Here is a 27,295-nt window from a genome sequence, read left to right as displayed (position 1 = left end):
GAATAAGTTGATTGATGCACTTTCGGTACAATGTACCAATGAATTAATAAGTCATGTCAGTGGTCTCAGCGGACCATCTTTTTGCAACCCAGGTCATGTCAAGGTCAAATCAGCTGTCACTGTCTAAAATATATTAATGAATATATTTCAGACACTAGACCAAATATTCAATTATGGTTTTCTGGGGCAATCAAAAGTACACGTCCTATGACGTTAAAGATAATGATGTCACATGAGGACACCAAGCAAAATAACTCGCTGACAGTGGTGAGGCTTTGCAATCATTTGGATGCCTTATTTTCAACATATTTCAGTGGCTAATTATAAAATTATTCAGGAACTGCATCTGTTAGGAAATGAAGATTCAAAAACCCACCTATCTAATACATTCAAATAATGTTTATGTTTATTCATGCATTTGTTTCCCATATCAAAACAAGAGACACAGCACATTACTCTTTAACAGAGGAGAGTGGAAATTTTATCTCTCTCTCTCTCTCTCTCTCTCTCTCTCTCTCTCTCTCTCTCTCTCTCTCTCTCTCTCTCTCTCTCTCTCTCTGTGTGTGTGTGTGTGTGTGTGTGTGTGTGTGTGTGTGTGTGTGTGTGTGTGTGTGTGTGTGTGTGTGTGTTCTTTTTCAATCGTTTGTCACTTTTGTCCTTCCTGTCTTTCCGTAGTTGTGAGTTGCGATGCCTGGCGCAGCGGGTGCTGATGGGAAGTTTTAACGTTAGCTGTTAGCTCCTCACGTTGTGTTTGTTCACTCTGTTTCTGTTTGTTGACTTTGTTTCTAGAAAACATGGCTCTCAACATTCAGACGCCCCGTGTTTCTTTGACTTTGCCCATATCGTGTCAGATATGTCTTGGGAAGGTAAGTCCGTTTAAAGCTGCCAAACAAAGAGTGTGTAAGTGAGTTCGCTCTGCCGGTAGAGCTAACAGCTTCTTGTTGCTGGAGGAGTTAGCTGTTATCGTGCCGTGTGGTGAAAGTTGACTGATCATTTGTGCAAATGTTCTCTCTGCGCAGGTTAGGCAGCCGGTCATTTGTACCAACAACCACGTGTTCTGCTCTTTGTGCATGGAGACGTGGTTAAAGAAGGCAGAACAATGCCCCACATGCAGAGTGGCCATCACTCCAGAAAACCCCTGCAGAGAAATCATTGGTGAGCAACAAACAGAGGCAGAGGGTGTGTTGGGGTGATAATAAAATGTTACATTATGTGTGAATGATTCAGGGCTGATTTGAGAAGCGCTGCAGATGCCTGGTGTACATTTTAAAGTCCCGCTATACGGAGCCATAATGCAACTGAATGTCCTTTATTGGGTATTTGGATGTTCTCTAGCTGAAGAAGTCAGCCCTTCTACTTAAAGTGTGAAGCCAAATTGTGTGTGGTGCAAATATTTGCCGGAAATGGATCACTTTGCCGGTTCTGGATCATGACACTCTGTCACTTTGGGGGCATTCCTGGCATCTGACTGGAGTCCTAATACAGAATGATGATACACACTGTGCCCGAGAATGTGTTTTGAACACAAAATGATATAAATTATACTTATTAAATGAGAATTTACTTAGTTTCGAAAAGGCACTGTTATACGTTTTTACGAGCAAAAAATGAAGTGCGGAGGTGAGATTTCTCCAAAATTAAAAAGTTAAAGCCCCCACATTCATGCCCATTCGTGATGCTGAGATGACCCCCAAAGTACACATGGCTCACAAGTACTGACACAAGGCTGCTGCTTCAGTGATCCACATCCGGCAAATTTTTGCGTCGGAGATAAATGCGTGCAGCAATTAAACAGCAAGACATGACACACTGATGTTAACTACCCAAGTAAGTATTTTCCCACTCTAGAACCAAAAACACTGAATGGCTAACTCACGTGTGCTACGTCTTAGAGATCGTTACTTTCAAACTTGCAGGAATGAGTGAGTCAGAAAACGCGCGCACACCACTGAGACCGGGATGTTTTGATTCCTCTGCTGATCACAAGGATGGCTGGATCCGTTCGAGCTTGTGGTCGTTTATAGACAAAACATCTGTCTTTCCGTTGGTACCAAGTATTAGCTTACTTGTGCTGATTACGAGAAACGGTGGCACAAATACTACAGCAGTGATCTGGAACTGGCAACTGGGCAAGTGACTGCAGTATTAGTCAAAATAGTACATTGCAAGTGACACATTTCAGAGATGTCAGCTTCTCAGTGTTTTTATACTGACGTCACTGGTTTCTGTTTACATGACCATAATAATGAGATAACTAATAATCTGTTTTACTTCTACTTCACTCAGTCACTTACTCATCTTCAACCTTTTATCTGGGTAATTGGAAACACCAGGTGTTCATGATTTCAGTTCATTCATTGGATTTCTTTGGAAGTGGAGAAAGAAGAAAGAGTAGTGCTTGAAAAAAAAAAAAAACAGACTGAAAAAAGAGCACACTCTGTCTCTGTCTTTCTCTCCGTCTCTTCCTCTGTCTGTCTGTCAGTCTCTTGCCCTCTCTTCTTCTTGAATATGATGCCACAAGCTTGGCGGACCTATCTTTGGGTAGTTTTTCCCATTCCTCTTTGCACCATGTCACAAGCTCCATCAGGTTGGGTGGGAAGTGTTGGTGCACAGCCATTTCAGGATTTTCACAAGGTTTTTTCACAGCATAGGGGAGAACTTGGTGTGGAAAGGTCTGAAATTTATAACCCTGTGAAACATGATTCCCTGCATTTTGAGGGTCAAGTTTTGTGAAGTAAAGGCAAAGGTTTTTTTTGTTTGTTTGTTTTTTTTTTATCTTTGTTGCAGATTTACTTTAAAGCCAAAGTAATTTCCCTATGAATTTGTGAAGGGTCATGATAAGTGGAGTTAGAGAGTTGCTCAACTTCCACAAATTAATACTCAAGAGACACTGTATATGAAAAGAAATATCATTTAATTCAAAAGACTGCCACAATGTTTTCCAGTCAGCTTTACATTTGGCATACATACTAAGCACTAAAAAACAGGAAAGAGTACTAGGGTACATGAACTTTGACAGTGTGCTGAATGGAATGTAGCTGCTAATGGAGATGCAGGTTAATTGCAAAGTTGACATGCGTGTGTTTGTGTTATGACTACTCTATTTTCAGTGACTAGTGCAGTGCCCATAGGAAGTATATTGAAAAGTGGGAGCTTTGCTGATGATCTTTGGTGAAGCTGGCGTGTGTGAGAACATTCCACCTAGTTATAATAAAGTTAGAAGTATCTGTGTCTGTCTGTCACATATCTCTGACTGTGTATTATTTATTTCTTTAATCTATTAATTTTTTTCGTCTCTCCTGTGAACGCGTTAGGGATAGGCATCTGTTTAAGGCAGAGAGTGACTCATCTTTGTCAGTTATTTTTGTCGAAGCGAGTAGGTGAGAACATTCCACCTTGTGCCAATAATGGTGATGACTTCAAAATAAAGGTTTTGAAAATTAATCCCCAAAATTTTCATAATAAAGGGTGCGCATCATTGTGCCATGCGCAAGCCATATCCGAAAGCTGAGGTCACTCTGACAAACAGAGAGATATGTGAGACACACACACACAGTTCTTGCTTTATAGATAGATAAACTTTTGATGCAGTCACAGTAAAAGCAGTAGCTGCTCTCCATTGTGAGAAGACTTAGTGCCCATGCACGTCCATTGTGAACACAGCCTGTTAAAAATAGCCTCTGCTAGTAGCTCAGCTTTGTGCACACTTTGTGCGCATGTTCTCCTTGAATTGCTGGCTGTCTGAGTGGTGTCCAAAAAATGAGGTGGGCTTCATAGATAATTGGCAAAGCTTCTGGGGAAAACCTGGTCTTGTTAGGAGAGACGGCATCCATCCCACTTTGGATGGAGCAGCTCTCATTTCTAGAAATCTGGCCAATTTTCTTAAATCCTCCAAACCGTGACTATCCAGGGTTGGGACCAGGAAGCAGAGTTGTAGTCTTACACACCTCTCTGCAGCTTCTCTCCCCCTGCCATCCCCTCATTACCCCATCCCCATAGAGACGGTGCCTGCTCCCAGACTACCAATAACCAGCAAAAATCTATTTAAGCATAAAAATTCAAAAAGAAAAAATAATATAGCACCTTCAACTGCATCACAGACTAAAACAGTTAAATGTGGTCTATTAAACATTAGGTCTCTCTCTTCTAAGTCCCTGTTGGTAAATGATATAATAATTGATCAACATATTGATTTATTCTGCCTTACAGAAACCTGGTTACAGCAGGATGAATATGTTAGTTTAAATGAGTCAACTCCCCTGAGTCACACTAACTGCCAGAATGCTCGTAGCACGGGCCGAGGCAGAGGATTAGCAGCAATCTTCCATTCCAGCTTATTAATTAATCAAAAACCCAGATAGAGCTTTAATTCATTTGAAAGCTTGACTCCTAGTCTTGTCCATCCAAATTGGAAGTCCCAAAACCAGTTTTATTTGTTATTATCTATCGTCCACCTGGTCGTTACTGTGAGTTTCTCTGTGAATTTTCAGACCTTTTGTCTGACTTAGTGCTTAGCTCAGATAAGATAATTATAGTGGGCGATTTTAACATCCACACAGATGCTGAGAATGACAGCCTCAACACTGCATTTAATCTATTATTAGACTCAATTGGCTTTGCTCAAAATGTAAATGAGTCCACCCACCACTTTAATCATATCTTAGATCTTGTTCTGACTTATGGTATGGAAATTGAAGACTTACCAGTATTCCCTGAAAACTCCCTTCTGTCTGATCATTTCTTAATAACATTTACATTTACTCTGATGGACTACCCAGCATTGGGGAATAAGTTTCATTACACTAGAAGTCTTTCAGAAAGCGCTGTAACTAGGTTTAAGGATATGATTCCTTCTTTATGTTCTCTAATGCCATATACCAACACAGTGCAGAGTAGCTACCTAAACTCTGTAAGTGAGAGAGAGTATCTCGTCAATAGTTTTACATCCTCATTGAAGACAACTTTGGATGCTGTAGCTCCTCTGAAAAAGAGAGCTTTAAATCAGAAGTGCCTGACTCCATGGTATAACTCACAAACTCGCAGCTTAAAGCAGATAACCCGTAAGTTGGAGAGGAAATGACGTCTCACTAATTTAGAAGATCTTCACTTAGCCTGGAAAAAGAGTCTGTTGCTCTATAAAAAAAAAAAAGCCCTCCGTAAAGCTAGGACATCTTACTACTCATCACTAATTGAAGAAAATAAGAACAACCCCAGGTTTCTTTTCAGCACTGTAGCCAGGCTGACAAAGAGTCAGAGCTCTACTGAGCCGAGTATTCCTTTAACTTTAACTAGTAATGACTTCATGACTTTCTTTGCTAATAAAATTTTAACTATTAGAGAAAAAATTACTCATAACCATCCCAAAGACGTATCGTTATCTTTGGCTGCTTTCAGTGATGCCGGTATTTGGTTAGACTCTTTCTCTCCAATTGTTCTGTCTGAGTTATTTTCATTAGTTCATCCAAACCATCAACATGTCTATTAGACCCCATTCCTACCAGGCTGCTCAAGGAAGCCCTACCATTATTTAATGCTTCGATCTTAAATATGATCAATCTACACTCAACAAAAATATAAATGCAACACTTTTGGTTTTGCTCCCATTTTGTATGAGATGAACTGAAAGATCTACAACTTTTTCCACATACACAATATCACCATTTCCCTCAAATATTGTTCACAAACCAGTCTAAATCTGTGATAGTGAGCACTTCTCCTTTGCTGAGATAATCCATCCCACCTCACAGGTGTGCCATATCAAGATGCTGATTAGACACCATGATTAGTGCACAGGTGTGCCTTAGACTGCCCACAATAAAAGGCCACTCTGAAAGGTGCAGTTTTGTTTTATTGGGGTGGAATACCAGTCAGTATCTGGTGTGACCACCATTTGCCTCATGCAGTGCAACACATCTCCATCGCATAGAGTTGATCAGGTTGTCAATTGTGGAATGTTGGTCCACTCCTCTTCAATGGCTGTGCAAAGTTGCTGGATATTGGCAGGAACTGGTACACGCTGTTGTATACGCCGGTCCAGAGCATCCCAAACATGCTCAATGGGTGACATGTCCGGTGAGTATGCCGGCCATGCAAGAACTGGGACATTTTCAGCTTCCAAGAATTGTGTACAGATCCTTGCAACATGGGGCCGTGCATTATCCTGCTGCAACATGAGGTTATGTTCTTGGATGTATGGCACAACAATGGACCTCAGGATCTCGTCACAGTATCTCTGTGCATTCAAAATACCATCAATAAAATGCACCTGTGTTCTTCGTCCATAACAGACGCCTGCCCATACCATAACCCCACCGCCACCATGGGCCACTCGATCCACAACATTGACATCAGAAAACTGCTCACCCACACGACGCCACACACGCTGTCTGCCATCTGCCCTGGACAGTGTGAACCGGGATTCATCCATGAAGAGAACACCTCTCCAACGTGCCAAACACCAGCGAATGTGAACATTTGCCCACTCAAGTCGGTTACGACGACGAACTGGAGTCAGGTCGAGACCCCAATGAGGACGACGAGCATGCAGATGAGCTTCCCTGAGACGGTTTCTGACAGTTTGTGCAGAAATTCTTTGGTTATGCAAACCGATTGTTTCAGCAGCTGTCCAAGTGGCTGGTCTCAGACGATCTTGGAGGTGAACATGCTGGATGTGGAGGTCCTGGGCTGGTGTGGTTACACGTGGTCTGCGGTTGTGAGGCTGGTTGGATGTACTGCCAAATTCTCTGAAACGCCTTTGGAGACGGCTTATGGTAGAGACATGAACATTCAATATACGAGCAACAGCTCTGGTTGACATTCCTGCTGTCAGCATGCCAATTGCACGCTCCCTCAAATCTTGCGACATCTGTGGCATTGTGCTGTGTGATAAAACTGCACCTTTCAGAGTGGCCTTTTATTGTGGACAGTCTAAGGCACACCAGCGTATATGACAGCGTGTACCAGTTCCTGCCAATATCCAGCAACTTCGCACAGCCATTGAAGAGGAGTGGACCAACATTCCACAGGCCACAATTGACAACCTGATCAACTCTATGCGAAGGAGATGTGTTGCACTGCATGAGGCAAATGGTGGTCACACCAGATACTGACTGGTATCCCCCCCCAATAAAACAAAACTGCACCTTTCAGAGTGGCCTTTTATTGTGGGCAGTCTAAGGCACACCTGTGCACTAATCATGGTGTCTAATCAGCATCTTGATATGGCACACCTGTGAGGTGGGATGGATTATCTCAGCAAAGGAGAAGTGCTCACTATCACAGATTTAGATTGGTTTGTGAACAATATTTGAGGGAAATGGTGATATTGTGTATGTGGAAAAGGTTTTAGATCTTTGAGTTCATCTCATACAAAATGGGAGCAAAACCAAAAGTGTTGCGTTTATATTTTTGTTGAGTGTATCTTTATTAGTTGGCTATGTACCACAGGCTTTTAAGGTGGCAGTAATTAAACCATTACTTAAAAAGCCATCACTTGACCCAGCTATCTTAGCTAATTATAGGCCAATCTCCAACCTTCCTTTTCTCTCAAAAATTCTTGAAAGGGTAGTTGAAAAACTAATTCATGCATTTATTTCCTCTAGGCTGGACTATTGTAATTCATTATTATCAGGTTGTCCTAAAAGTTCCCTGAAAAGCCTTCAGTTAATTCAAAATGCTGCAGCTAGAGTACTCACGGGGACTAGAAGGAGAGAGCATTTCTCACCCATATTGGCCTCTCTTCATTGGCTTCCTGTTAATTCTAGAATAGAATTTAAAATTCTTCTTCTTACTTATAAGGTTTTGAATAATCAGGTCCCATCTTATCTTAGGGACCTCATAGTACCATATCACCCCAATAGAGCGCTTCGCTCTCAGACTGCAGGCTTACTTGTAGTTCCTAGGGTTTGTAAGAGTAGAATGGGAGGCAGAGCCTTCAGCTTTCAGGCTCCTCTCCTGTGGAACCAGCTCCCAATTCAGATCAGGGAGACAGACACCCTCTCTACTTTTAAGATTAGGCTTAAAACTCCTTTTTGCTAAAGCTTATAGTTAGGGCTGGATCAGGTGACCCTGAACCATCCCTTAGTTATGCTGCTATATACTTAGACTGCTGGGGGGTTCCCATGATGCACTGAGTGTTTCTTTCTCTTTTTGCTCTGTATGCACCACTCTGCATTTAATCATTAGTGATTGATCTCTGCTCCCCTCCACAGCATGTCTTTTTCCTGGTTCTCTTCCTCAGCCCCAACCAGTTCCAGCAGAAGACTGCCCCTCCCTGAGCCTGGTTCTGCTGGAGGTTTCTTCCTGTTAAAAGGGAGTTTTTCCTTCCCACTGTCGCCAAGTGCTTGCTCACAGGGGGTCGTTTTGACTGTTGGGGTTTTTACATAATTATTGTATGGCCTTGCCTTACAATATAAAGCGCCTTGGGGCAGCTATTTGTTGTGATTTGGCACTATATAAATAAAATTGATTGATTAAGTGTTATTATCGATATAATTGTGAAAAATCTAAGAAATACATTTCTGTAATCAGGCAGCCTGAAAAACAGCAGAGAGTTCTGAGTGCACGTTCATGGTGGGATCTATAACAGGGTTAAACAGTGTGCTGTTCCGGGAGACAGCAGACTCACCACACGTCGAGAGCCAAAATTCGTCAGACTCTCTCAAAGTAAAATAAGCATAGCAAAGCCTACCAGCTCCACTGAGGACAACAAAATACAAAAGAAAAAAAAAATACTGAACTGGGCACTCACCCACTTGTAGAATGATTTCCAAGATTAAATATGTAAAGTCCACACCATCAAAGAAGTCATCATGCATGGATCACGCACAGTTGCTAGCTGAAGAATATTGTCCAGGTCCACTCCATCAAAGAGGTCCCGACTGGCACTGCCATGCAGAGATTGTGTGCAGTCACCAGCAGGAGAACCATATCCAGGTCCATGCCATCTGCCTGTGGACAGATGTCCTCCATGGTTCTGCTGTGATTAAGCCCGCCTCTGTGTGCAGGGGCTGACCACAACTGAATCACAGCTGAAGTGCAATGATAAAAATTATAGACCTCTTCCATTCTTTGTAGGTGTGAAAACTTGCAAAATTGGCAGTGGATCAAATACTTATTTGCCTCACTGGTTGCCATGTTGCATACTTTATTTGTGCTCCTTGATCTCAGGTTCTATGCCTGCATGCTTCAAACTGTAAGATGGCTTATATTGGACTTTCAGTGGCTTTTGGAATCTTTTTTTAATGCAGTTTGGCATCTGTGTGTGGCAATATTCAAAACCTCAGAATTAGTACATTATTGTAAAATTAAAAGGTATGTGTTATATTTTCACTTTGTACAAATGACAGACTTGACATTAATGTAGTTAAACTATCTCGATTAATTTGGTCTATAAATCAAAACCATAAGTCAAACCTGCTTTCCTTTTCAAGATGTCTGCCTCACGGTTGGACCACTGTATGCTGTGAAGGATAATGACGCTTCCCTACAGCAGTGGGCAGGGCGCACAAAGACAGAAGCGCTGACTCATTAGCTGTTTGGGTTTGTGATCGCTTTTGATTCTATCAGAAGCATTGGTGGTTTTTAAACTCAAAATTGGCTTGTCAATAGCTGAGAATGTACCGGAGACAGTACTGATATCGGTTAGCTGCTTCCAATAAATTTTGTTGGTGTTTTAGCGTTATAAAAGATAACTTTTCAGTTTGCTGATTAGCGGTTATCGAAGCTAACCTTTTGGTTAGCTGTGCCCAGCACTGGTAAGATTAGACCTTACTTGTGTGAAAAGCCTTGAGGCAGCTTTGTTGTGATTTGGCACTATGTAAACTAAATGAATTGAAAAATACATATTGACCAAACAGCATATATTTGTTCTCCTTTCTGTTTCTTGTTTTTTTCTGTTCATGTGTTTCTGTCATAGGAGGCAGCAGTGAGAGCGATCACAGCCATAGCCCTTCAACAAAAAAATATCTCAGAAAAACCAGAGTGGAAAGTCTATTACAGGAGTATGAGGTAGTCTTTCATGTTGCCTTCTAAATGCATCTTGCCCATAGGTATTTGGACAGTTGCACTGTTTGTTTGTCTTTTTGTTTTGTCACCACACTGGATTTAAATTGATATGTGTTGTAAAAGCAGACCTTTGTATACACAGACTAAATTGGAAGAATCCCTAAGTAATGGAATAAACTAAGATGCATTGAAATTAATTTCCTGTATGGTATAGTTACAGAATATTTTTTTCCAAGGAATACCTGAAAACTCAAAACCATAGACACCACCAGGTGTTGAGATTCATCCGTGTTAAAAGTAAAATAAATGAGGACATAATTTGCTGTGAAAGTATTTATCCTCCATACACAAAAATGGGAGTGGGGCCATCAGATTGGTTATGTAGGAATCACCCTGTCTGTCCTGTCACCCTGTCTTGTAAATACAGCTCCTCCGACACAATTTTGTGGATTTCAGTTAAGAGGTCTGACACTCCAACAGCACTACAGAATAGAGCTCTGTTAGCAGATATTTTTCCATTTGTTAATATGTCACCTATTTTTTTTTCGATTAGGCAGTTGACATAAATGATTTTGCCTTTGAAAAAGTTCTAATAGCAATATGCAGTGCATCCAGAAAGTTTTCACAGCACTTATGATACAGCCTTATTCCAAAATGGATGAAATTCATTTTTTCCTTAATTCTACACACAGTACCCCATAATGACTATGTGAAAACTTTTTTGAGATTTTTGTAAATTTACTAAAAATATAAAAAAAAAACCCTAAGAAATCACATGTACATAAGTATTCACTGCCTTTGCCAGGAAGCTTTGCCAGGTGCATCCTGTTTCCATTGATCATCCTTGAGATGTTTCTACAGCTTAATTGGAGTCTACCTGAGGTAAATTCAGTTGATTAGACATGATTTGGAAAGGCACACACCTGTCTACATATAAGGTCCCACAGTTGATAGTGCATGTCAGAGCACGAACCAAGCATGAAGCCAAAGGAATTGTCTATAGACCTCTCAGACAAGATTGTGTCGAGGCACAAATCTGGAGAAGGGTACAGAAACATTTCTGTTGCTTTGAAGGTCCCCATGAGCACAGTGACCTCCATCATTTGTAAATGGAAGAAGTCCACCAGGACTCTTCCTAAAGCTGGCCCTTCATCTAAACTGAGGGACTGGGGGAGAAGGGACTTAGTCAGGGAGGTGACCAAGAAGCCAATGGTCACTCTGTCACAGCTCCAACATTCCTCTCTGGAGAGAAGAGAATGTTCAAAAGGACAACCATCTCTGCATCAATACACCAGTCAGGCCTGTATGGTAGAGGGGCCTGACGGAAGCCCCTGCTTAGTAAAAGGCACATGGCAGCCCATCTGGAGTTTGCCAAAAGGCACCTAAAGGACTCTAAGAGAGTGAGAAACAAAATTCTCTGGTCTGATGAGACAAAGATTGAACTCTGGTGTGAAATCCAGGTGTCATGTTTGGAGGAAACCAGGCACCATCCCTGCAGTGAAGCATGGTGGTGGCAGCATCATGCTGTGGGGATGTGGGGAATGTCCATGAGCGACGCAGTGAGAGCCCAGACCTGAATCCAATTATACGTCTCTCGTGAGATCTGAAACTGAAGCTCTGCACTGATGCTCCCCATCCATCCTGATGGAACTTGAGAAACATTGCAAAGAGAGGTGCCCCAACCATATTCAAGAAGACTTGAGGCTGTAATTGCTGCCAAAGATGCATCAACAAAGTATTGAGCAAAGGGTGTGAATACTAACAAATTTGCAAGCATTTAAAAAAAAAACTTTTTTCATGTTGTCATTATGGGTTGTTGTGAGTAGAATTTTGAGGGGAAAAAATTAATTTACTCCATTTTGGAATAAGGCTGTAAGGTAACAGGAAAACCGTTTTCATGGTAGTGGTGACTATTTTCTCAACAGTGTTGTAAGTCTTCAAGACTTCTAAGAAGCAGTAATGTGGAAATAACTCAGTTTGTTCATGACATTTTCTGTTTCTAATCATGTCTTTGATATAGGAAGAAATTGACGGTCTCATCAGAGAAAATGAGGACCTAAAAACAAAAAATCTAAGTCTGAAGACAGAACTGAAGACTGCTTTGGATTCCTGCACCATCAACGCTGTGCAGACAGAAGACAAGAAAGCTGACCTGGACAAACAGGAAAATAAATTGCAAGCTGCCACTGATGTTTGGAATGAAGTAATGCAGAAAATGGACAAGATTAAGGAGGTCTGCAACCTGTAATTTGGAACAAGCTTCATGATTTCAAAGCTATGTTAATTTTCAGTCAGTCAAATCTAGGGGATGAGCACTCTAGATTTAAAATTATACGAGGTCTGTCCATAAAGTATAGGTTCTTTTTATTTTTTTCAAAAACTATATGGATTTCATTCATATGTTTGTACGTCAGACATGCTTGAACCCTCGTGCGCATGTGTGAGTTTTTCCACGCCTGTCGGTGACGTCATTCGCCTGTGAGCAGGCCTTGGGAAGGACTGGTCCCGCCCCCTCGTCTGAATTCCTTTGTCTGAGAAGTTGCTGAGAGACTGGCGCTTTGTTTGATCAAAATTTTTTCAAAACCTGTGAGGCACATTGAAGTGGAAACGGTTCGAAAAATTCAGCTGCTTTTCTGTGAAAATTTTAACAGCTGAGAGATTTTTAAGTGATTCTGTTGCTTTAAAGGACTTCCCACGGAGTGGGACGTTGCGCTGCGCTCCCAGGCGCCGTCGTCAGCCTGTTTCAAGCTGAAAACCTCCACATTTAAGCCTCTGTTGAGCCAGGACGTCGTGAGAGAACAGAGAAGTTTCAGAAGAAGTCAGTTTCAGCATTTTATCCGGATATTCCACTGTTAGAGATTTTTTTTAATGAAAGACGTGCGGGCGGATTCGCACGTCGGCTTGCAGCCGCCGCCGCGATGCGCCGCCACAGGAAAAACACCTCCGTATTGATGACCATTTGTAAAATCCAGGCGGCGTTTGGTGGCTTTCAGTGGAGTGAGTATCTGAGAAATTGTTTAACAGTTGGGCATGTTCCAACTTGTCCTTAAGGCTTCCAACGGAGGTGTTTTCCTGTTGCGTCGCGCCTGCGCCCGGCTGCGAGCCGACGTGCGAATCCGCCCGCACGTCTTTCACTAAAAAAATCTCCTTTAACAGTGGAATATCTGGATAAATTGCTGAAACTGACTTCTTCTGAAACTTCTCTGTTCTCTCACAACGTCCCGGGTCAACAGAGGCTTAAATGTGGAGGTTTTCAGCTTGAAACAGGCTAACGACGGCGCCTGGGAGCACTGCGCGACGTCCCGCTCCGTGGGAAGTCCTTAAAGTGACAGAATCACTTCAAAATCTCTCATCAGCCGTTAAAATTTTCACCGAAAACCAGCTGAATTTTTCGAACCGTGTCCACTTCGATGTGCCTCACAGGGTTTGAAAAAATTTTGATCAAACAAAGCGCCAGTCTCTCAGCAACTTCTCAGACAAAAGAATTCCAACGAGGGGGCTGGACCACACCACCCACAAGGCGTGCTCACAGGCGAATGACGTCACCGCCAGGCGTGGAAAAACTCACGCATGCGCACGAGGGTTCAAGCATGTCTGACGTACAAACATATGAATGAAATCCATATAGTTTTTGAAAAAAATAAAAAGGGCCGTTACTTTATGGATAGACCTCGTATCTTGATATTTCAATGGATTCTTTTTACATTAACGATATAATACTATGAAAATAATGCCATTCATCACACTTGCCAAAGTCCGCTGGATTTAATTTGTGAGGGTAAAGATGAATGTTTCCGCCATTGAAACCCTGAACAGGAGCAGATGACAGAAGGGGGCAAGAATCTGCTCACCTTTAAAGGACCTGGCTTCTAAGGTGCGCATATGCAGGTACCCACAGAGACATAGAGTGGGTATAGAGAACAAAAAATTGTAGCACTTGAAATACTATTTGTGTGAGCATGACAAAATCGATTATCATGTACAGAAATTCTACTTGTATGATATGGCACATCCCTATCCCATCTGCCGCGAGTCTTCTTGGCAGCATTTGTTACAAAGTGTAGCCTCTGCCTTCACTGTGCAGGGTGGTTGGCTGAAAGGCTCGTCTGTCCAGGGCAGTTCCAACTGACTCTAAGGACAGGCAAGGCACCCTAAGGTCTGCCCATTACGCCGGGTATGGAAGGACTGAGAAAACACAACATGTATTGGTGCTTTCTTGAATGATGTTTTATGCAGTATTATATCTGCAGAAAGGCACATTAGTGTGTAGCTGTTGTGGCAATAAGGTTTTGAAACATGCTAGTTTATGTGCATTGTGAGGATTTAGCAGCATTTTAGTCTTTTCACTTGAGAGATGCAGTTAAAACAGACCGTGGAGCTCTCTGCTGCACAAAGTACGATACCTTATTTTGTTGTGTAAATCGAAACTGTTGTTTGCAATTACTCGTCGCTCACTCACTTGGAGTGCTGTTTCAGAAAGGTGCACAGTGTGTGCAGAGTAAGTGATTTATTACAGATATCACAGAAGAGACAAAGATTGATAGCTCGATTGGGTTTCATGTGGCTGCAGATGCTGATGTGAATTTTTTTTTTTTTGAGATTTTTGCAAACTTATTTAAAATAAAAAAAATACTAAGAAATCACATGTACATAAGTATTCACAGCCTTTGATACTAAGCTCAGGGTTGAGCCTGGGTGCCTCCTGCTTCCACTGATCATTATGGGGTTTTGTGAGTAGGTTCGAGGGGAAAAAAAATGTACTCAATTTTGGAATAAGGCTGTAACAACAAATTTAGTAAAACAGTGAAGCGCTGTGAATACTTTCTGAATGCACTGTAACATACTGCAAACATGTTCCTTTACTATTCACAGGTAAATAAGGTTCTGCGATCTCAAAATGTTGACCTTGTCCAAGAGAATATGAGATTGAAAGCAGAGGTGGCAAGCAGATCTCCACAGAAGTAAGTATCTTTCAGAAACTGAAAAAATATTATTTTACGAGCTTTCTAACTGCTCATCCTTTTTGTTTTCCTGTTTTAGTGTAGTCTTAACTGGAGCTGGGATAATTAATTCACTGTTTTGATATTTGATTTATGTCATTTTATAAATTTCCAATATGTGTATACTTCCATTTTATTTTAGTTTTTTTATTCAGTCTATAAAGTGAATATCTCTGGGTTGTGGACAAAACAAGACATTTGAAAGCATCATCTTACTCTCTGAAAAAGATTTATATATTTCACCATTTTATTGTCCTAACAACTAAAATTGATTAGTCAAGAAAATAATTGATTATGAAAATGGTAGTTGCAGCCCAAGCCTGACCATAAGATGGTGTCAGATTTAGTGTTTTTATATATTTATTTATTTTAAGTAACTCACTGTCAAGGAATTTATGAAAATAGTATAGTTTAAAGTTTTTTTTTTTTTTTCTTTTTTTTTCTTTAGTGAGCAGTCATTGTCTGAAGTACCTAATGCATACAGTGCATCCTGAAAATATTCACAGCTAATTTTTAAACTCATAAGACTGAAATGATGGTTCTTGGTGCAGTCAGACATCGGCATCAATTTGACCAGCTAGCGCTTAGCCTAGGCTCGTGTGTCATACATCATACTGACAAAGTGAGGAACCTTGGGATTATTTTTGGTCCTACGTTGTCCTTTGACCTCCACATTAGAGATATTATGAGGACTGCTTTCATCCATCTGTGAAATATAGCGAAGGTTCATCCCATCCTGTCTATGGCTGATGCTGAGACACTGATTCATGCATTTGTTTCCTCTAGATTGGATTATTGCAATGTTCTATTTTCTGGTTTACCGCAGTCCAGCATTAGGGGTCTCCATTTGGTTCAAAACGCTGCTGCCAGACTGTTGACACAAAGCAGAAAGTTTGATCACATTACATCCATTTTGGCATCTCTTCACTGGCTTCCTGTCCCTGTGAGTTTGGATTTAACCCCTCGCTCACACTGCCTCCGGTGTTACCGTTGCGGGGTACAGATGGGGACCCGCAGAGAAGCCAAGTCATTAAAAAGATACAAACCTCTCTCAGTGGCCACGGAGCTCTGCGGCTGCAGTTACTGAGACCCTGCAGTGCTGCGGATTTTTCCGCAAGATGTCTATCCTTGCGGGCTGCCGGAGCGCTCCACATCAAAACAGCAAGCGTAGTCTCTGGACCTGTTGCCGGAGTTGGCCACAGCTCCATACAGCAGACAGGGAGGCGGTGCCGGAGTTGGCCACAGCTCCACACAGCAGACAGGGGGGCGGTGTGAGTGGCCTGCTGCGGCGTTTACCGAGCCCACAGACTCGGTAAGCGCATCAGAGGCAGTGAGAGCAAGGCCTTAAGGTTCTATTACTAACCTATAAAATTGTTCACGAACTGGAACCTCCCTACTTAGCTGACCTAGTTAAACCCTACGTACCGGCCCGGACTCTGCATTCTCAAGGTGCAGGACTACTTTGTATCCCTAGGGTGAATAAAAACTCTGCGGGTCACAGAGCTTTCTCTTATCGTGCCCCTGTTCTGTGGAATGATCTCCCTGCATCAATAAAACAGTCAGATTCTGTCTGACTTTCTGACTGACTTTCAAGCCCAGACTTAAGACACACTTATTTTCCCTTTCATATGGCTAGCATACTGACATAGTATAGTACTATGCTTTTTACCTTTTTACTCTTTTATTGTGCTTTATCTTTTAATTAATTTTATTTTGTTTTTGAATTGTTTTATGTGAAGTGCCTTGAGGCAACTCTGTTGTGATTTAGCGCTATATAAGATGAATAAGTTGAATTGAAATTGAATGAATGGATGAATAGATTTATTTGGTGCACACAGGTCAAGATCAACAAAAAAGCATACAATGAAAGAGAGAAATAAAATAGTCTAACAATGCACCCATGTGCCCGAAAGGGTGTAGACAGAAGCAAAAGCTTGTAAATGCCTAGCCCTTTAACCAAAATTAAAGATTATACATATGTATATAAAATTATACATATACCAAACATAACTACTACAAAGTGTACATTGATCCATGGATAAGAATTTCAAAAAAACAAACATGCAAGCAGCAGTGCACAACAGAATCAGAACACAATCACAACACAACAGAAATCAATAAACCTCATTTAACATGCCATAGCAAGTAATCACATAATTTTTATAGAGCCTTTTAAAACCACCCAAACTACCAAGTGATTTTATATTATCCGGGCAATTATTCCAAATAGTTACACCTTTGACAGAAATGCAATGACTTTTTACGGTAGTTCGAATCTTTGATTTCTGAAATAATAATGTTCCTCGTAAATTATAACTGGAGTCACTCATTCCAAACAGGTCCTGGATGTGTTGTGGCAGTCTATTTGAACATAATTTGTATTATGATGTAATCAATCACATCCCAAAATTTCAAAATATGTAAATGGGCAAATAAAGGATTAGTTGGCTCATGACAAGGTTTCTTCCTAATAATTATTATAGCTTTGATTTGTAGGTGGTTCCCCAAACTTCAACAGAGTAGGTCATGTATGGAACACAAAATGAGTGATATAAAGTAACTGAGTGTTGGAGGAAGTCTTGTGCTTTATACAAAATGGCGGTCATCTTTGACATTTTAGATTTGACATAATTTATGTGTTTTCCAACTTAAATTATCGTCAATAAAGACCCGAAGAAATTTAGTTTCATTAACGAGTTCAATTTCTACATCACATATTCATAAATTTCTACATGCGTTCCTGGACTTATTACCAAATATGATGCACTTTGTTTTACCAAAGTGAAGCAACTATTTGTTAGAATCAAACCATTCCTTAAACTTCTGTAATTCCCTCTCCATCGTGTCCAGACCCTTTCCCAAATGCTCCCCACTACAAACCACAGTCGTGCCATCAGCAAATAAAATACAACTCACCGACTTAGAAACCAAGCATATGTCATTAATATAGAAATATATAGAAATATAAATAAGAGCCTAGGACTGAGCCCTGGGGCACCCCACAAGTGCACCTCAAAAATTCTGAATTTATCCCACCCAAGTGAACATACCTATTGTACAAGCAGTTGGCTATCCAATCATGTGCTAATCCTCTGCCATACTTCCAGAATTTATCCTATAATACGGTATGATCAATAGTATCAAAAGCTTTGTGTAAAAAAAAAAAAAAAAAAACCTACGGTGTATTGTTTTTCAGTTGCATTTGTGATATGTTCCACAAAATCAGTTACCGCCAGATGCCGGTGAAGTGGTACAATTTTTCCTAAATCTATATTGCATGTTTAGCCGCATGTTCTCCTTGAATTGCTGGCTGTCTGAGTGGTGTCCAAAAAATGAGGTGGGCTTCATAGATAATTGGCAAAGCTTCTGGGGAAAACCTGGTCTTGTTAGGAGAGACGGCATCCATCCCACTTTGGATGGAGCAGCTCTCATTTCTAGAAATCTGGCCAATTTTCTTAAATCCTCCAAACCGTGACTATCCAGGGTTGGGACCAGGAAGCAGAGTTGTAGTCTTACACACCTCTCTGCAGCTTCTCTCCCCCTGCCATCCCCTCATTACCCCATCCCCGTAGAGACGGTGCCTGCTCCCAGACCACCAATAACCAGCAAAAATCTATTTAAGCATAAAAATTCAAAAAGAAAAAATAATATAGCACCTTCAACTGCACCACAGACTAAAACAGTTAAATGTGGTGTATTAAACATTAGGTCTCTCTCTTCTAAATCCCTGTTAGTAAATGATATAATAATTGATCAACATATTGATTTATTCTGCCTTACAGAAACCTGGTTACAGCAGGATGAATATGTTAGTTTAAATGAGTCAACACCCCCGAGTCACACTAACTGCCAGAATGCTCATAGCACGGGCCGAGGCGGAGGATTAGCAGCAATCTTCCATTCCAGCTTATTAATTAATCAAAAACCCAGACAGAGCTTTAATTCATTTGAAAGCTAGAGTAGCTACCTAAACTCTGTAAGTGAGATAGAGTATCTCGTCAATAGTTTTACATCCTCATTGAAGACAACTTTGGATGCTGTAGCTCCTCTGAAAAAGAGAGCTTTAAATCAGAAGTGCCTGAGTCCATGGTATAACTCACAAACTTGCAGCTTAAGGCAGATAACCCGTAAGTTGGAGAGGAAATGGCGTCTCACTAATTTAGAAGATCTTCACTTAGCCTGGAAAAAGAGTCTGTTGCTCTATAAAAAAGCCCTCCATAAAGCTAGGACATCTTACTACTCAACACTAATTGAAGAAAATAAGAACAACCCCAGGTTTCTTTTCAGCACTGTAGCCAGGCTGACAAAGAGTCAGAGCTCTATTGAGCCGAGTATTCCTTTAACTTTAACTAGTAATGACTTCCTGACTTTCTTTGCTAATAAAATTTTAACTATTAGAGAAAAAAATTACTCATAACCATCCCAAAGACGTATCGTTATCTTTGGCTGCTTTCAGTAATGCTGGTATTTGGTTAGACTCTTTCTCTCCGATTGTTCTGAGTTATTTTCATTAGTTACTTCATCCAAACCATCAACATGTCTATTAGACCCCATTTCTACCAGGCTGCTCCAGGAAGCCCTACCATTATTTAATGCTTCGATCTTAAATATGATCAATCTATCTTTATTAGTTGGCTATGTACCACAGGCTTTTAAGGTGGCAGTAATTAAACCATTACTTAAAAAGTCATCACTTGACCCAGCTATCTTAGCTAATTATAGGCCAATCTCCAACCTTCCTTTTCTCTCAAAAAGTCTTGAAAGGGTAGTTGTAAAACAGCTAACTGATCATCTGCAGAGGAATGGTCTATTTGAAGAGTTTCAGTCAGGTTTTAGAATTCATCATAGTACAGAAACAGCATTAGTGAAGGTTACAAATGATCTTCTTATGGCCTCAGACAGTGGACTCATCTCTGTGCTTGTTCTGTTAGACCTCAGTGCTGCTTTTGATACTGTTGACCATAAAATTTTATTACAGAGATTAGAGCATGCCATAGGTATTAAAGGCACTGCGCTGCGGTGGTTTGAATCATATTTATCTAATAGATTACAATTTGTTCATGTAATGGGGAATCTTCTTCACAGACTAAGGTTAATTATGGAGTTCCACAAGGTTCTGTACTAGGACCAATTTTATTCACTTTATACATGCTTCCCTTAGGCAGTATTATTAGACGGCATTGCTTAAATTTCATTGTTACGCAGATGATACCCAGCTTTATCTATCCGTGGAAGCCAGAGGACACACACCAATTAGCTAAACTGCAGGATTGTCTTACAGACATAAAGACATGGATGACCTCTAATTTCCTGCTTTTAAACTCAGATAAAACTTAAGTTATTGTACTTGGCCCCACAAATCTCAGAAACATGGTGTCTAACCAGATTCTTACTCTGGATGGTATTACCCTGATCTCTAGTAATGCTGTGAGAAATCTTGGAGTCATTTTGATCAGGATATGTCATTCAATGCGCATATTAAACAAATATGTAGGACTGCTTTTTTGCATTTACGCAATATCTCTAAAATTAGAAAGGTCTTGTCTCAGAGTGATGCTGAAAAAACTAATTCATGCATTTATTTCCTCTAGGCTGGACTATTGTAATTCATTATTATCAGGTTGTCCTAAAAGTTCCCTGAAAAGCCTTCAGTTAATTCAAAATGCTGCAGCTAGAGTACTCACGGGGACTAGAAGGAGAGAGCATATCTCACCCATATCGGCCTCTCTTCCTTGGCTTCCTGTTAATTCTAGAATAGAATTTAAAATTCTTCTTCTTACTTATAAGGTTTGAATAATCAGGTCCCATCTTATCTTAGGGACCTCATAGTACCATATCACCCCAATAGAGCGCTTCGCTCTCAGACTGCAGGCTTACTTGTAGTTCCTAGGGTTTGTAAGAGTAGAATGGGAGGCAGAGCCTTCAGCTTTCAGCTCCTCTCCTGTGGAACCAGCTCCCAATTCAGATCAGGGAGACAGACACCCTCTCTACTTTTAAGATTAGGCTTAAAACTTTCCTTTTTGCTAAAGCTTATAGTTAGGGCTGGATCAGGTGACCCTGAACCATCCCTTAGTTATGCTGCTATAGACTTAGACTGCTGGGGGGTTCCCATGATGCACTGAGTGTTTCTTTCTCTTTTTGCTCTGTATGCACCACTCTGCATTTAATCATTAGTGATTGATCTCTGCTCCCCTCCACAGCATGTCTTTTTCCTGGTTCTCTCCCTCAGCCCCAACCAGTCCCAGCAGAGGACTGCCCCTACCTGGGCCTGGTTCTGCTGGGGGTTTCTTCCTGTTAAGGGGGGGTTTTTCCTTCCCACTGTCGCCAAGTGCTTGCTCACAGGGGGTCGTTTTGACCGTTGGGGTTCTTACGTAATTATTGTATGGCCTTGCCTTACAATATGGGGTGCCTTGGGGCAACTGTTTGTTGTGATTTGGCGCTATATAAATAAAATTGATTGATTGATTGATTGATTGATTGATTGATTGATTTGATTGCTGCTCATTTAGTATGTGATGTTTGGATATAAAATCATCCAACCTCTTAATGAATACTTGGCCTGTAGTTTGAAAAAACGTGTTTGTCACCAGATTTGTACAGCAGTACCACTTTAGCTAGTTTCATTTTGGAAGGAAATCTGCCAGCCAATGACAAGTTACAGATATAAGTTAAAGGTTTAAATGACACAGTTTTGTCGATTTCAGTTAAAAGGTCTGACACTCCAACAGCCCTATAGAATAGAGCTCCGTTAGCAGATATTTTTCCATTTGTTTATCTGCCAACTATTTTTATCAATTAGGCAGTTAACATAAATGATTTTGCCTTGGAAAAAGTTCTAATAGCAATATGCAGTGCATCCAGAATCCAGTGCATTCACAGCACTTATGTTACAGCCTTATTCCAAAATGGATAAAATTCTTTTTTTTTCCCCCCTCAATTCTACACACAGTAAATGGACTGCATTTATATAGCGCTTTTCCATCTGCAACAGATGCTCAAAGCGCTTTGCACATCAATGCCTCACATTCACCCCAATCTCAGGCTGCTGCCATGCAAGGCGCCCACTACACACCGGGAGCAACTAGGGGATTAAGGACCTTGCCCAAGGGCCCTTAGTGATTTTCCGGTCAGGCTGGGATTTGAACTGAGGATCCTCTGGTCTCAAGCCCAGTGCTTTAACCATTAGACCATCATAGTACCCCATAGTGACTATGTAAAAACTTATTTTTGAGGTTTTTGCAAATTTATTTAAAAAACACTAAGAAATCACATGTACATAAGTATTCACCGCCTTTAGTAGGAAGCTCAAACTTAAGATCAGGTGCATACTGTTTCCTCTGATCATCCTTGAGATGTTTCTACAGCTTAATTGGAGTCTACCTGAGGTAAATTTAGTTGATTGGACATGATTTGGAAAGGCACACACCTGTCTACATATAAGGTCCCACAGTTGACACAATCCTCAACACAATCCTGTCTCCCACAGAGACAGGATTGTGTCAAGGCACAAATCTGGAGAAGGGTACAGAAACATTTCTGTTGCTTTGAAGGGCTCAGTGAGCACAGTGACCTCCATCATTTGTAAATAGAAGAAGTTCAGATCCACCAGAGGTCTTCCTAGAGCCCTCATCTAAACTCAGGGCTCGGGAGAGAAGGGCTTTAGTCACGGAGGTGACCAAGAACCCGATGGTCACTTTGTCAGAGCTCCAGCATTCCTCTCTGGAGAGAAGAGAACCTTCAAAAGGACACCCATCTCTGCATCAATTCACCAATCAGGCCTGTATGGTAGAGTGGCCAGATGGAAGCCCCTGTTTAGTAAAAGGCACATGGCAGCCCGTCTGGAGTTTGCCAAAAGGCACTTAAAGGAGTCTAAGACAGTGAGAAACAAAATTCTCTGGTCTGATGAGACCAAGATTGAACTCTGTGGTGTGTAAGCCAGGGGTCATGTTTGGAGGAAACCAGGCACCATCCCTGTAGTGAAGCGTGGTGGTGGCAGCCTCATGCTGTGGGGATGTTTTCAGCGGCAGGAACTGGGAGACTAGTCAGATTGAGGTAAAGATGAATGGAGCAATTTACAGAGACATCCAGGGTGAAAACCTGCTCCAGAGCACCCTTGACCTCAGACTGGGGTGACAGTTCATCTTTCAGCAGGATAATGATCCTAAGCACATAGCCAAGATATCAAACGAGTGGCTTCAGAGCAACTCTGTGAATGTCCATGAGCGGCGCAGTCAGAGCCCAAACCTAAATCCAACTGAACATCTTTGGAAAGATCAGAAGATTGCTGTGCACCGACATTCCCCATCCAGCCTGAATGGGGAATGGGCAAACTGCCCAAAAATAGGTGCGCCAAGCTTATGGCATCATATTCAAGAAGATGTGAGGTTGCAATTGCTGCCAACGGTGCATCAACAAAGTATTTTTTTTTTTAACCTTTATTTAACCAGGTTATTCCCATTGAGATTTAGATCTCCTTTGCAAGGGAGACCTGGGCAGTTATAAAGTTTCCAATTCACCTAACCTGCTTGTCTTTAAATATGGGAGGAAAGCGGAGCACCCAGAGGAAGCCCATGCAAACACGGGGAGAACATGCAAAGTCCACACAGAAAGGCCACAGGTGGGAATTGATCCCATGACATTCTTGTTGTGATGCAACAATGCTAACCACAAAGCTGCTGTGCTGCTATTGAGCAAAGGGGTGTGAATACTTAAGTACATGTGATTTCTTATTTTTTATTTTTTTTTATTTTTAAAGTCTCTGAATGCTGTTGGGCTGTTATGGCTGACACACCTATACAATATTGCTTGGGACCTGGGGACAGTACCTTAGCATGGACAACTGAGCAGGTTTGAGACTCTCAATTTGTTAAAAAAAAGAAAAGACACGAGCAAGAGTGCTCCAATTACAGAGGAATCACACTTTTCAGTTCCCTAGCAAAGCTTATGCCAGGGTGCTAGAAAGCAGTCTTAGACCATTAGTCGCACCTCACATTCAGGAGGATCAATGCTGGTTTCGTGCTGGTCATGGAACGGTAGACCAGCTCTTTACCCTTGCAAAGATATTAGAAGGTACTTTGACCAGGAATGGAAGGGAGTTTGACCAGTCAGTCTACATGCATTTTCTGGACTTTGAAAAGGCATACTACTGAGTCCCTCAAGATGTTCTGTGGGAGTGGAGTACCGGAACCGTTGCAATGCATGAGCTGGACTCTATAAGACCAGAGTAGGAGCTCTGCCCACATTCTCGGCATTGCATCCGATGTGTTCCATAGGTGATGAAATTCACTTTTTCCACTTATTGTAAGTAACAAAAAAGTTTCCCTTAAGTGCTTGGTCACTCCACTCCCTCACTTCTGAAGGATTCACTTATTTTAAAATTTCCTGATGACAGCCCTGTGTAATGCCTGCAACATCAGTTCCCTAGTTGTGGTACTGAGGTTCTGTTGGATATTTAGAACAGGTTCATGTGTTTCATTGTCTGCCTCCTCCATCCCAAGCATCTTGTAATTTTTTTGGTGATACTAGAACCTGACTTGTGGAAATCCGAAATTGTCCTCTGGAAGCTTAGACTTTATTCATTTGATGTTTTAGTCCTTGCTGTTAAATGCAGAGCATGTAGCTGGGATAAGGAGTTGGACTACCGATATGTGGATCTGGGTTAGTATATTGGTCACACTGCCTGTCTGTGTCCTTGGACCAGGCACTTCATTGGCATTGTCCCAAGCCAATCAGCTGTAAATGTGTAATGGTCTTGGCTGGGGGAGTAACCTCTGATGGATTGGCATTACTTGGGGTCAACACAGTGGATCCATTATGGATCTGCATGTTGATTTTGCTCAAGTTTTGTGCTACATGTTCTTTTTTTAATGCAACGCCAGGTAGAGAATGGGGCACAGGTGGTCTTACACGGGGACCTGCTGATTGGGAGAAAAGTGTGCGAACGCCTTTTGCTGCCATGCTGCAGTTTGTCATTTTCTGGATTGTTTGAAGAAAATCTACACGTGGTCTTGTTACTGTTATTTTTGTTTACATTAAAATAATGTAGCATTGCAAACTGCAATATTTACAGCTGGGAAAAATAACTGAACATTTTTAGCCGCGATGTATGTAAACTTATGGCTACAGCTCTATGCTTCTCTTAATTTCCAAGTAAAATAAATGCATGGAGCTTTGGTTTTTCTTAGTGTGCAATACAAATTTCTGTTATCTTCTTAATTTCACTATATTTTCATTCTCTCCTGTTGATCAGATAACTATATTTCCTTTCTGTTGCTTCTTTTACAAAATGACCTTTGACTTTAAACAAGGAACAGTACAAACATTTTTTTTTTTTTCTGTCATATTTACTGGAATTTATAGACACATGATCTGTTCACAGGTTTGGTCGCTACACAGTAGCAGCACTGGAAGCTAAAATACAGCAGTACGAGCGTAATGTGGACCAACTGAAGAGAGCTCTAGAGCGCAGTGACCAGTATATTGAAGACCTGGAGTCTCAAATCAGGAGGTGTGAGATGAGTTGTGCTGAAATGCAAGAGATGTGGGGAAAAGGCAGTTCCGACTCAGAAGCTCTGACAGAGCAGCAGAGAATTAACATGATGAAGAGAAGTTTGAGTGACAATGAGCGGAAGTCAATCTGCAGTAATCCAGAGGCGGCATCTCTCTCTTTACCCAGAAGTCTCAGTCTGACGGTCAAGTCTTCTACAGAGCTCTCGGATCACAGCAAGTTTGTCAACCTGAAATGGAAACTGAAAAATGAGCACCTGGATAGCGCCACCTCAGACTTGTTGCCCTCCACTCCATCTTCTGCCTTCCGTTCACTGACGCTAAAGAGCCCCAGTATCTGTACAAAGAAAGTTGCATTGAAGCCAGCGCCACATCTGAGGAGGCTTGATTTTGAAGGACTTCCTTGCAGTAGTGTGACAGATACAGAGAATCAATTCACTGGCCTCTCCAAATTCATCAATGGACTACATTCCAACTTGGATTCGCCAAAATCTGTCATCTGGGGAGCTTGGCAAAGGACCAGCTTTAAAATGCAGTCCTGTGCAGACCCAAATGAAGAAAATCCAGTCACTGGGTCCAATACTGTTGTTGAGCCTGATGGTTTCCAGTTTTCCAGTGAGGCATCCATGGACGCAGCTTACCGTGACAAAATCTCAGAATTGGACTCCATGATGCTTGATGGAGAGAGTTCCAGTAGTCATGGTTCTCAGCTCTCCAGTTCCTTTTCTCCCCTGACAGACCTGGACACCACTCTCATCCCAGAATCACAGTCCTGCTCTGATGTGACAACAGACTGTTGTGACAGCCTTGCAACAGGTTGTTGTGAGCAAAAACATTCACCCAGCGGCCTCATGGGTGGTGTCGTGGATGACACAGAGGCTCCAAATGACTCTGCAGAGGAAGGTTTTGCTCCACCACTGTCAGGTACCTGCAACACCCTTGTGCCCAACTGCTCAGGTACCGCAGGACCGTCCCATGCAGAAGAACTCTCTTTTGATTTGCTGTTTGACCCACTGGAAGAATGTAAGGATGGTCCCTGTGGTTCTCTCAGTCCAGCGAGCCAACACCAGGAGCATGAGGACCCGTCCTCCTCTGCCCGTAGATCTGACAACACAAGAGATGGACACACGGTGAACATCAGCCAGCTGGCAAAGAGGAAGTTTCTCAGTCCATTTCATACAAACAGTCCATTAAAACTGTCCAAATTCATGTGAAAGCTTCAGAATATGAACCTTGTATCCTTACGGTTCCACTCACTGTGATGTGTTAGGCTTCATAACCACGGTTTACCGAAACATTTGCACCATTTGAAGCTTCTGAACGAATGAATGAGGCCTGGGTGTTAACTCGCCTTGACCCGATTCTTATTTGTTGTCGTATTGTGTGAATTAAATGGTAACAGTTTTGTTAGGCAGTAGTTTATGTAGTAGTAGAAGTACTAGGTCCCAGCAAAGATTTTTAACTTTTGCAAACTTTTGCTTTAACTAATTTGAATTGAGCAGTGAAAAATGTTAGGAAATAAAATGAGAAGTGATATTTGAGCTTTTTTTCTGTATCGTCTTTCTGCATCTATTCAATACTGCATTACTGCGATCACATTATTTTGTCCTCTCTCTGAGAGTCTGCTTTCAGATGTGTTTCACTGAAATCACCATCTTTTATTTCTGTTGTGTGAAGCTAGTGAATAATCTTTGTTTGGATAATGAAGCTGGTTTTCTTATCTCTCGGCTAATAGATCTTGTTGCTGGGGCTGGTGGCTGTCTGCCCATTGACATTATAACAAT

General features: G+C 41.5%; 1 protein-coding gene across 1 annotated transcript; it reads left to right on the top strand.

Moving 5' to 3' along the window:
* The first annotated feature begins 691 nt into the window (after positions 1 to 691).
* Positions 692 to 27,046, top strand: obi1 (ORC ubiquitin ligase 1). The gene is made up of 6 exons (XM_034193062.1): positions 692 to 866; positions 1,020 to 1,155; positions 9,917 to 10,008; positions 12,026 to 12,238; positions 14,878 to 14,966; positions 25,384 to 27,046. Exons 1-6 carry the CDS (start codon positions 795 to 797, stop codon positions 26,723 to 26,725), a joined length of 1,944 nt encoding a protein of 647 aa, XP_034048953.1. The 5' UTR covers positions 692 to 794; the 3' UTR covers positions 26,726 to 27,046.
* The last annotated feature ends 249 nt before the right edge of the window (positions 27,047 to 27,295 follow it).

This window comes from Thalassophryne amazonica, chromosome 2, assembly GCF_902500255.1.
Source record: "Thalassophryne amazonica chromosome 2, fThaAma1.1, whole genome shotgun sequence".
NCBI classification, from domain to species: domain Eukaryota; kingdom Metazoa; phylum Chordata; class Actinopteri; order Batrachoidiformes; family Batrachoididae; genus Thalassophryne; species Thalassophryne amazonica.
Note: the sequence above shows the minus strand (reverse complement) of the source record. Positions and strands in the feature narration are given on the sequence as shown.